Below are 12342 nucleotides of genomic sequence, written 5' to 3'. Positions count from 1 at the left end.
TAATAGCATAACAGGAATATAACATAAAAAACATTAAATCATTAAAAGTCACCCAAACCTTGCTGGATTCTCAGCGCTTAAATGTTGACCTTGAGTACTTCTTGTTATTATATTCCGCCTACAGTGTTTAAGTCCGTGACATACTTTTGAACTGTAAATTTTCTTTAACTATTTATATCTGAATTAAATGAATGGGACATGAAAACATAGTATACTAACGGACCCGACAGACGTTGTCCTGTCTACACGTGAATTTGAAAATTTCAAACTTTTTTTAATAAGCTAAAACATTCTGGACCATTTTGATGAAAATTATTATTCAAATGTTATGACAATATCTAACGATCCAGCACATGGTCTACAATAACACAATGATAACAAAACTTTTTTTTAATTTGATCGCAGCGCTAACTGTCGGGACAGACTAAAATTAAAATTCGAATATTATTTAAAATTTGACACTGCGATGGTAGCGCCGTCTGTCGGATCCAATGTAAAACATTCCAAAATCAACAACTACTAATAAATTAAAAATTAATTAAAAAAAACATTGTCCAGCGGACAAAATTGTGAATCTAAACCATTCCCAGATCCCCTTGAACACACACAAAAAAATTCGTCAAAATCGGTCCAGTCGTTTGAGAGGAGTTCAGACACACACTCACAGAAGAATTATATATAAGAATCTAATCTCTGTATATTTGCTGTGAAGTTGTTAGTTATTTTTTTTATATATTATAGGCGTCCATAAAAGGCAGTCATCGCAGCCCAATTTTAGTGGGTGCGTTGTCGGCCTATGAGGGAAGAGTACACTCTAACTTTGAATAGTTGGAAGTCTATGTGGGTCATTCTATACTTTGAACAGGCAAGTAAGGTTGTTCGTTTTGCTCCAACTGTTCTGATACTCAATCAGGGATATTTATCCGAACGAAGTAGGGTCGTGGAACTGAGAGACACTTATAAATAATCGTAGCGTAGAGATTAGTTTACGGGAAAAAGACCTTCAAAAGAAGCAACTCAATTTGGCGCCTTGATTTTCTTATATTATGTGTTACAGGTTACAACAATGTTAAGACCATATTGTCAGCTAGCTATAAAACAAATGAGCATCACGCGCCTTACAAACTCTTTTGTTTCAACAACATTCTTATTACATGAAACTTAGTATAATATACCAACATTTTTATATATATTTACATTAAATGATTTTATCTTTTTGGCAGCGTTATTTTGTTTTTCTTTAAAATGCTAGATTTGGAGGCCTCAATTATTACTGACTGTTGCAGATGGTGGAAAAGGATCAGATTATGGAGAACCATTACGGATATCGTAAGGACTTCCGGACTGCGCTTCCGCAATTACTTGCTGTCAGTGTCAAGAACTTGCTACTACTAGGTGAGGCTTTATGCGGAAAGAGTATATTTCGCGTTATTATATTTATATAGAGATCTAGAAAATTTACAGTTACAAGAATTTGGGAACTGAGTCCCACTCCGCGAAAGAAAATCGATAAGAGGTGAGGAGGAGGACTTGCGTACAGGTAGTAAATGTTAATTTACATTCAATTTAACATTTTTTCAGTTGTCGGTCATAAGTGTACTTGGTAACCTAAATGAATAAAGTTATATTGAGTTGTAAGTTTGAGTTATTAAGGTTATCTCATTTTATTACTTTCTGTACATGTATGCGCCTTATATGAATTTATATAGCCATTTAATAGTTTCAATAAAAACAACGTTAACATATTGACCCGCAAATACCTTGAACCGAGGCATGGCGTTCACTTCCCTTCTCCTTAGTTCTCTATAGACTTATATAGTACGAACTAATGCCGATTGAAATCGCAAAAGATTATCGTACCCTTTTGGTTTAAATAAAAACATACACACTTATGTTATTGATACATTTGGCCAATAACGTCAACAACGTTATAAAAAATATGATTCAAAATTATTGTTAAATTTGAGGACACATTCCATCATAAGAATTTCAAGTAAATTCAGGTATATTTAAAACAAACATTTGGAACAAAATAAGTAAGTACAACTAGATTAATAAGTGTAGTAGAAATATTCTGAGAGACTGGATTTAAGCAATTCTTAGACAACAACACGGGAATGTTTAACTAAATAGGTCCAGCCAGTCTGGTGCCTTCCATTGTACTGGTCATCAAAAGTTTTCAAGTTAGTAGGACGCCTGCGCGCTATATGACCAAAGAAGCTCAGGCTCCTTTGCTAACACATAGATAAAAGTCCCACTCTCAGTGTCACTGTCATTGTCATTGTCGGTGTCAGTGTCTTTCGGATGTTCGCACAGTCCAAACAAACCAAAACTAAACATTTTTTAGATTTACCAATACATCGTACTAAGAGCACATTAAGAAACCACTTCTGTGGATTATTATCCAACCACAGTTTTTGGAGCTACATAGTAGTTCATATCAAAAAATAAAGTAAGTTATGTAATAGCGAATAGTGTAATATCGTGTAAGAAAATTTTAAACAATAATTATTTCTGCAAATTAAACTGTTCAAACCTATTAAGCACGCTCACATTTTAAACACTAACAATGAAAATGAATAAGTTCTTATACATATATCCTTATGGTCTATCATTACTCATAATATGTTGAAAATACGTACAATAATTTATTTAAAACCTACTAACTACAAGTATTTAAGGTAAATCTCTTGGCACGTTTACATTCAAATTGACTCGAATCCGACGAAACTTTTTTTTTTTTTTAATATTAAGTTTATAAAAATATTTTTAATTTACTTGGGGCAAGAAACATTAGCTATTTCATCTTGTTTATTTTCTGAGAATACATTATGTATTAATGAATTCAGAGACCGAGTATTTCCAGTTCCATTGATAACACAATCTTGATTATTTTCGTCCATTAGTTTCTATTGCATTGCAGCACGCCTGCCGTATTCTAGTCCAGGGCCCCAGCTTCACAAACACCTATTTTGCTGGGATCAATTTTTAAGATGCTATTGGAGGAAACGCGTCTTGTGTTGCGCATCTCTGAAACCTTCTGATCTGTATTAGGCTGAAACTGTTTGCATGGAAATATTGTATTTCTCTAGGATATTTTTATTTACAATTGCTCCTGCTCTTGGCTGTTAGAAACAACGGGTTAGAGGCTTGCGGAGAAAATGTATAAGTTAAGACGGTGAAATTGAGAGACTAATCTTTTTCTAAGTTAAATGCTAACTTGTGAATGAATTCATTTTCTAATTCAAGATATTATGTATATTAACATCATTATAGTCGCATTTAATACTCATATAATAAGGATGAGATTAAGTTCAAGTCTTATAATAGGTGCGTTTTTGTAGTGTTAAAATAAATTTGGACACTAGAACAACTGCTTAGTGCAGCCAGAATATCTGTATCATATGCATAATACATTATATTATTTGCACTTTATTAGAACATTATTCCGTCTCTAATTACTTTATATGCTTTAAAGGATGAAAATTTTGTTTAAACGCACAAGTCCACAGAGTACATAGGAGCGTTCCCCCCTACCGTTGAGTATCTAAAGGGGGCGTCCCCCACGGGTAATACGATACCCACAGTACTTAGGTCACAGCTAACCCTAGGTTTTGTTATAATGACTAGGGGCGGAGCTTCATCCCCTCTTTCTTGACAATGACTATTCATAATCGCTGATATGTAGAAAATTCACTTGACAAAATTTAACAAACATTAAAACAGATACAAGAAAATGTCTGTTTTACTTTCCGTTGGGATTTCATTCTGGATTTATTCATATTTATAATTATTTTAAATTAAGGTATGTAATGTATGAAATATTTTGTCTAGGTTATGGAATGACTCTGGGTTTCCCCACCATCCTAATTCCAGCCGTGCAGAACCCTGTTGAGGGGGAGGTACTGCGGCTGCACAGCTCCGAAGTTTCTTGGATAAGTAAGTGTTAATATAATGGCCCCATTATAGACAATAGAACCTTCAATTTTTACCTAACCGATAATAAAATTATTCTAAGGGCCTGTTTAACAATGTACGGATAAAGTACCCAATAGCTATGCAACACATAAATTATTCGAAAGATACATGTTAAAAATAAGATACTTCGCGTTTCATGACAAATAGCGCTATCTGACAGTCGTGAAACGCAAAAATACTTTTTATCCTACCAAAAAGTAATAAATAGTTTATTTGGAACTTATCCGGACATTGTGAAACAGAGCCTTAGTGTAGGGATTGTTTTATTATGTTTCGTCTCAATTATAGATTAAAAAAAGTTCCAATTTTAAACGGACCGTTTAAAATTGCACCTAACGTTCATTGCATAAAGTTGAATTTCGTTCAACTTTCAAGCTGTTCTATTAATTTCAGGTTCAATAAATTTAATAGTAGTGCCATTGGGGTGCGCTCTCTCTGGCGTAGTAACAGCACCCCTTGGAAGACGACGGGCTATGCAGATGGTTAACATCCCATTCTTCATAGCCTGGTTGATCTTCTATTTCTCGAAGAACACTTCGCATCTTTACATGGCTCTCATTCTAACTGGTCTGGCGGGAGGACTTCTCGAAGCACCGGTAAAGTACCTACTGCAAAAGAATCGACGCTGCTTAAATTAAAAGCGAGTGACTCAAAGATGTCAAAATACATTTTTATGTTAATACACCATCTGCAACAGAAAAATCACATTTCCAGGAGGCTGGAGGAATATGTGCCATATAATTTTATTTTATTCGACTACATCATAATGGATTGAGGGTCTATATAATTTAATTATATTCTAATTTCTGTTATAATAAGTTAACTAGGGGTGGAAAAAAGACAAATTAGTAATTGGGCAAGTCTTACGAGTTTCTACCACTGGATATTTTAGTAATAAATGGCAGAAAATATCTTAAAGCGGCCGTGGTATCCCATCAAAGAAAAAATGTATTCCATACATCGAGGTGATGCGGAGATATGCCTCGTAATAATAAATTACGTGATTGTATATAGATTATTATAAGATTACGATAATTTTTATTCCATTTAAAAAAAATGGTTATTATTTCACTTGGTACTCCTAAAGACCAGTAGGCCTATTTCTAACACTGGCAAATTTATTTCCAAGATTTCTAGTTAGCAATTGAAACAGATCTATTAATACCTATTTATTTAAAGTTTCATGCAGATCACTTTCTAAGCAACACATTCTATAGCGTATAAAATGCGAGCGTGTTCTAGACACACTTAAATAGTAGGTTCTTGTTAATGTGCCAAGTGCCATTTAAATAGATATTACTTAAATGACAAGTTCCGAATTCCTATAAAGGTAGTCAAGATTATAAAAGCCCTTCAATGCACAGAAAGACCTTTCCGCGCGATGAGCATCTGACTTGTGCATTCTCAACATTGACTCAATAACCTCGATATTTCTAAGAGAATTAGGTCGAGCAAAATCTCTTTAAGCTATTTACACTTTAGTGTTAAAACGCGAAATCATAAAGTACATAAAAATACATTTGTTTATTATGAAAAAAATTAAGGTAGAAAAAAAAAGAAAATTACCAATCATGTAAATTTATTTTTTCTGCAACGTTAGATGACGTTTTAGCCTTTTATATTCAACTGTAAATCGAAAATTCCTAGGTTATATGGCGTGCGTTGTCCGGTAAGATTCAAATTACCGATTTAAAAACCTTAGAAGAGGATCTCAATTCAAGGTGCAGATTGTTTTATATTTAAAGCAACCAAACTTTGGATAAATTTGATTGCAGCGTCCTCTGTGGATCAACGCTTGTGCGAATTACAAAATACTTTTTCTACTGTCCTGATGCTCAATAATTATTATAGAGAGCGCTTAACGCAAGATATCCTTTTATATTATTATAATTTATTCTAATATCTTTTTATTGTAAAATAAACAAAGAATATCCTAAATATTACATGTATTCGTTATTTGTTAGATAAGTATAAAAAACTTTATGTGATAGTACTATCTGTCTCCGCCATAAAGTATTCACAGATATAAGTAGCAACGTTAAATAAATATAAACTGTAGTTCGACTTTTTGTCTTTGTTTGACTTGCAAATTGTCTTTGAGAACACTAACCAAAATAAACATTCAGAAAAACATCTAAAGAAAGTAATACTCGGCTTAAGGTCGATACCAGGCCATAGAATGTGTAAAAAAACATAAACAAAACCACTGTCAGTCAGTTTCCTAAAATAGTGACTAATTGTGAATTTCACTTTTATCCCTTGTCATTTACCTTATAAAACAAACCGATGTAAAAATGACTAAAATGTTAAATGAATACGAAGCTGGTATGTATTTCTTAATAGTGGCGTATATACCTAATTTAATAGTACTTAATAGTCATTTCAGAACAAAAAAAGTTAATACAAATTTAATAGATACCCTAGTTTGTGATGGTAGCAGTTTAAAATAATTTATATAGAGAACTGATTGTTTATTTATAAGATTATAAAATATTTATTCTTTATTACAAATACAGCTTCCTGAATTTTGATGATATGTTCCAATTCCAGGTGCTAACATATGTAGCAGAGATTACTCAGCCACACTTGCGTGGAGCTCTTACAGCTACCAGTTCTATGTGCATCATCATAGGTGTCTTTACACAGTTTCTCTTTGGTTTATTTCTCTATTGGCGGCATGTGGCATTACTAAATATAATATTCACGGTAAGAAAATTGAAATTTTATTACTAAACTAGCGGATCCGACAGACGTTGTCCTGTCTACACGTCTTTAATTTCAAAATTTCAATTTTTAATAAGCCATTTTGATGAAAATTATTATTCAAATGTTATGACAATATCTAACGATCCAGCACATGGTCACACACGATATAACACAATGATAACAAAACTTTTTTTAAATTTCGGGACAGACTAAAATTAAAATTCGAATATTATTTAAAATTTGACAGTGCGATGGTAGCGCCGTCTGTCGGATTCAATGTAAAACATTCCAAACACAACAGCAACTAATAAATTGAAAATTAATTAAAAAAACATTGTCCAGCGGACAAAATTGTGAATCTAAACCATTCCCAGATCCCCTTGAACACACACAAAAAATTTCGCCTAAATTGGTCCAGTCATATAGGAGGAGTTCAGTCACATACACATGCACACAAGAAATATATATATTAAGATATAGTGCTATGAATTTTGATAGCCATGTCCTAGGTGACTTATTAAATTCAAAAAATTAAGTTATATGAGGCATTAGGAAAGTTGTTGTGTTATTAAGCTATGCTATACCAAGTACAGAATGGAGAAACATAGCCATATTACTTTATTATTAAATTAGGACTATTTGTTTCTGATTTGAAATTCTAGGCCATCCCCTTCTGAAGAATAACCTTAAGTTAGTATGCATATGGTATACCATTGTATTTCTTATTCTTGTCTGTTATCATTGTCAACAAGTCAAAGTAAAGTATAGATACTTTAAAAACTTTAAACAGAAAACTAATATTTTCTCAAATATCTTATATAATGTTTTAAAATTGAGTTTTGATTTTTATAATTATATATATAATTTGATATTTTTGTAAATTAATAGTATGTCAAACTTTTAGGTCCTTGCTGTAATAGCACTTTGCTTCGTCCCAGAATCTCCACACTGGCTTGTCTCACGAGGAAGATATAATGATGCCAGAAAGGTTTGACTTAAACATATAAATAATATTATTGCTTTTTAACCAACAATATTTTAGGTAGAATCAAGCTATTGTGAATAAAATATAAAATATTCTTATATTATGTTATATATGTCTAAAATAAACATGTACATTAAAATAGCTAAATACCTTAAATTAAATAAATATATAATTATAATTTCAGAGCTTACAATGGCTTCGGGGATGGACAACCACACAGAGAGTGGATGCTGAATTGCGTGATATAGAAGCACTTTATAATAAAAAACAAGGTATTTATAGTTACAAGATAGTAACAAGATTAAAAACATTGTAATTTTATAATTGGGAACTTTTATATTTCAGAAGCAGAAGGTGAAGCGGAGACAGTATATGAGAGATTATTGCACTATACTGAGAGAAGTTTCTTAATTCCTTTCTTTCTCGTTAGTTATGCCTTTTTCGTTGGACACTTCAGTGGAATGACGACTTTACAGGTAAGAAAAGCATTTATGCATATTATTATTAGCAATGTTTAAGGCCCTAAGTGGACCATGACTTTAAACAAAGATTAACTCTTGAGTTCATAATTAATCTGTGCCAATTTCATTCTTTTTACTGAAGTATTCTTTCATTTATTCTTAACAAATTGTCTTTATTCAATTCATTGTGTATTATACAATAGACAACTAAATTTAACATCTAAACAGAGAGCTAATTTCTTTAGTGAAATAAATGTTCTATTATACTTATAGTTAACTAACCTAATTTAGTATATGTTAATTATAATGATTTTACTTGTACAATCCAGCTAATTATTTGTACTTTATTATATGTAAATATTTTTATGTAATGGTCAAAATAGTTGTTTATATGTTTAATATTATAAGCAATAAAACTTCTTAATAAATGGAATAAAATATATACATTATCTTTATAAAAAGAATATATTTCATAATGTTATTCCAGACATATGCAGTATCAATTTTCCAAATGCTGGAGGCTCCGATAGACAAGTACTATGCCACTTTAATTCTTGGAGTGCTGCAAATTGTTGGATCCGGAGGTTGTGTTCTGATGGTCCACTATACAGGGAAAAGACCACTCACATTCTTCTCGACAGCTGGAGCCGCAGTCTGCTGTCTGCTGGTTGCTGGGTATGATGCCTATATACAAAAGGTATGTAATTTTATTAAAAAATTGATAAAATTAATTGCTTCATTCTTGTGTTTCAATTTTATTCCATGTTAAGAAATCAACTATCGTAAATCATTAAAAAGATTTTCTGGGCTTTTCAAAATTATTTCAAGAACAACCTGTCTCTGTTACTTCTTAAACTAATAATTTTGATTGAAAAATTTGATCAAGTATGGCTTGAAGTTTACACTGACTCATATTGAACGATTTGTAGTCACCATTACAAATATACTTATAGTATAATAATAAAAAGTGTTTTTATTTTAGAATATATTACCGCGCGCGGACAATTCTTCACTGGGAACCGAAGTAACCATGGTAAGGTATAATATATTATTTATTTATATCAGAAATACACACTGAATCTTTAGAGCCTATGCCAATACGACAATGTGGAGAAACATTTAATGAAATATAATAATGTGCATAAAAAAATATAGACATAACGATCGAGTATTATTAAAAAACAGTGGCATTCCTCTTTGGCAGTGTGACGTCGCTGTCTCTCACCATCGGGTGATGCCCGTCCGGTTATTATAAATTAATTAATTTCAACAACGTTTATCGTGACATATTTTTTCAGAATAACCCAAATTCGTGGATTCCAACAACACTTTTAATGTTATTGGCTTTGATTACCCATACGGGAATTCGGCTGTTACCCTGGTTACTTATTGGAGAGGTAAGTAACGTCAATGATATAATCGAGTGTACTCTCGTACATGAAAAATGCATTGTATTTTGACATATTATGTGATGGTCATATGTCAGTGGGTTTCAATGAGTAAATCGAGGCGACTTCAATTGATATTCTTGAATTAATAGTAAAACGTAAAGTTTATTTTGGAGTATAGGGCATATTTTGAAATCACATATACATCGTATAATAAAATACATAATAATTAATAAAATTTTCAATATTGTTCACAAAGGCTAACGTGCTTATGTCTATTTGTGGTGGGAACATTAATTAACAACAATATTAGGTTTTCGGTGCCCAAACTCGATCCGGAGGCGCAGGGTTGACGAGTGCCGTCGGCTACATCTTCGGCTTCCTGACAAATAAACTGTACATCGGGATGGTCGATTCTTTGTCCATTTGGGGCACATATGGATTCTATGGAATTATCAGGTACATATTACTTAGTTAACATGTTAATTGTGACATTTTGGCTTCAATTATGCGATCATTTGTAACATTTGGTTTACGCTTCTGTATTGACTAAAATAAATATGTAATTTAACTAATGTTAGGTTACACAACTCGAGTAAAGTAGTTATTAGCAAAAACTTGTTAATAAAAAGACAAAAACTATTAATTCCCGGGCAAAAGCCATAATGCTTTTAAAATATTATTTATTTGTTTGTAGACCCAAGCTTTAAGTACTCCTAATTATTTAAAACAGGTTTTAATATATTATATTTGTCTATCAATATTGTTTCAGCCTAACGGGATGTTTCGTATTTTATTTCATTTTACCGGAGACCGAGGGGAAAAAATTGAATGATATAGAAAAACACTTTGCAGGTGTCAAAAGGCTTACAAATACAGTGTACCGTTCGTTGGTGAGTAGTGTTTCCTTATTGTCAAACCTAAAGTCGTGCCTTCGAGTCCCGGGAATAAAATATCATCAGGATCTCTGCCTATAAACGGAATAGTTATAATAAATAGATTGTAAAACCGGCAACGCACTTGCGAGCCCTTCGACAATGTAAGTGTCTATGGGCGGCGGTATCGTTTAACACCAGACTACTTCCGTTATATAAAAAAATGAATTGTTATAGTTGCACTTTTCGTTGCACTCAAGTCTCTTTATAAACATCGGAACGAAATCGAATCCACGACTTCTGATGTTACTGTCCGACTGATGATTTTAATGCAAAAGGGTTGTTGTTAACAATTAGAATTGTGCTTGTGGTCTTGTGCTAGTCTAAAAAGCTTCTCAGAGGTTCACTCCCGTCCCGGCCAGTCTCTTGCCTTCAATTGCCCATCGTTAGAGGCTGTAACAGATCGTGTAACTTTCGTTCGTCCCGATATTATTTATAATATTATAATATGTATTACTTCTTCATTTTTTGTTTTAGAAAAGAAATGATATATCGAAGCTTCAAGATCTAAAAGGTGCAACGAATCCATCGTTCGAGGCGGACACAACCTATATTTAGATAAACCTGACATTTCGTGTTTTTGTACAATTGCCATAATTTTAAATTTAAAAACTTTTCATGATTGTATTTTGAGCTAGTTCTTAGATTAAAGTCTCACGATGAGATCATGATCGCAACTATTTTTGACATGTCTATGTAAAATATATAAAAAACATTTTTCCTATAAACACACAAAACGATGCGCATATTTGTGCTTTATTAAATAATTGTAAGTCGGTAACGAACAAAAATATGTTTCATAATATAAAAGTAATGGTTATTAGAAACACAATTTTTTCCCTTCTCAAAAATTAGTTTTATATTAGTACAACGGACTGTTTAAAAAAGCGACACGTTAACAATCTAAACTATTCAAAGTAATAAAAAAAATATTTTCTCTTGACAGACAGAGAATTTTTTTTTCGCACAATTTGGATTATTAAAGTACAAATGAGTTTGAACATTAAGGTTAAGGAACGCTTGCCGCGACCGGAATTTTGATGGGTAATTAAATGTACTGTAATCATTTTCACCAAAAGATGAAAATGCTCTTATTTGTCTAAATATGCATTTATAGTTTGGTGAAATGTAGTGAACGCAAACTGTGATACTTTTGTTATCGATAAAATGAATTTATGGAAAAACATTCGAAGAAAATCATTACGACTGGTAGTTTGAATATAGAAACCGGGCATTTATTTAGATTACGGTAAATATATTCTTTGTTTAGTTGACCAACCGTTTTCCATGAGATACATTATAAAATATTTGAAATAAATTTGAAAGCAATTAAAATTATTATTATTTATGTAACAGAATATAAATATCTAATTGAAAATATATATTTTAGTGCCTGGAATAGAATTGTTTTCAATTTAAATGACATAACGAAAAGGCTGGCCAGGCTGAGCTTCTTATAAAAATGTTATTGTGCCAATGTTATTAATAAAAAGATATAGTTTGGATATTTGGTAGTTTTATTGATACCCTATTAATCCGAAATCCGTAAAATAATTTCTAAGTTTAATTACATCACTAATGCGGTAGAAAAAGGTAAATTTAATATATTTTAACGATAATTTACTTAAATAATAACGAAATTATGTACATTGCAAATGCTGTATGTTCTGGCTGTTTAGAGTCAATATAATACAATTGTCTCAGTCGAAGCCAATAGAAGCTAATAGAAGCAAATACACAAACAACTACGCTAAGCAATTATTTAAAAACAAGTCGCCGTTACAAGTGAAGGTACGGCACGAATTAAACTCGTATGTCAAAGTTGCACCGAATTAATAAAACATTTGCGAAGTGGAATACCTATTATATGAAATGAACAGTCGTTCTCA

General features: G+C 32.0%; 1 protein-coding gene across 2 annotated transcripts in view; it reads left to right on the top strand.

Moving 5' to 3' along the window:
• LOC110995682 (facilitated trehalose transporter Tret1) overlaps window positions 1-11960 on the top strand; it is a 32026-nt gene extending 20066 nt beyond the window's left edge. The window contains exons 1-14 of one of the 2 annotated variants that reach the window (XM_022262962.2): window positions 742-865; window positions 1287-1395; window positions 3835-3939; window positions 4372-4574; window positions 6529-6684; window positions 7589-7672; window positions 7854-7941; window positions 8015-8145; window positions 8618-8827; window positions 9113-9163; window positions 9429-9527; window positions 9832-9977; window positions 10291-10411; window positions 10931-11960. In XM_022262962.2, the coding sequence (XP_022118654.2) occupies window positions 797-865; window positions 1287-1395; window positions 3835-3939; window positions 4372-4574; window positions 6529-6684; window positions 7589-7672; window positions 7854-7941; window positions 8015-8145; window positions 8618-8827; window positions 9113-9163; window positions 9429-9527; window positions 9832-9977; window positions 10291-10411; window positions 10931-11011 (1653 nt within the window). In that variant the 5' untranslated portion in view covers window positions 742-796 and the 3' untranslated portion in view covers window positions 11012-11960. Of the gene's footprint in view, window positions 1-741; window positions 866-1286; window positions 1396-3834; window positions 3940-4371; window positions 4575-6528; window positions 6685-7588; window positions 7673-7853; window positions 7942-8014; window positions 8146-8617; window positions 8828-9112; window positions 9164-9428; window positions 9528-9831; window positions 9978-10290; window positions 10412-10930 lie in introns of those variants that run through there. The other variant, XM_022262971.2, reaches the window with a different exon arrangement.
• Window positions 11961-12342: the final 382 nt, after the last annotated feature.

Source organism: Pieris rapae, chromosome Z, assembly GCF_905147795.1.
Source record: "Pieris rapae chromosome Z, ilPieRapa1.1, whole genome shotgun sequence".
In the NCBI taxonomy this organism is placed as follows: Eukaryota; Metazoa; Arthropoda; class Insecta; order Lepidoptera; family Pieridae; genus Pieris; species Pieris rapae.
This window is presented reverse-complemented; position numbering and strand designations above follow the sequence as displayed.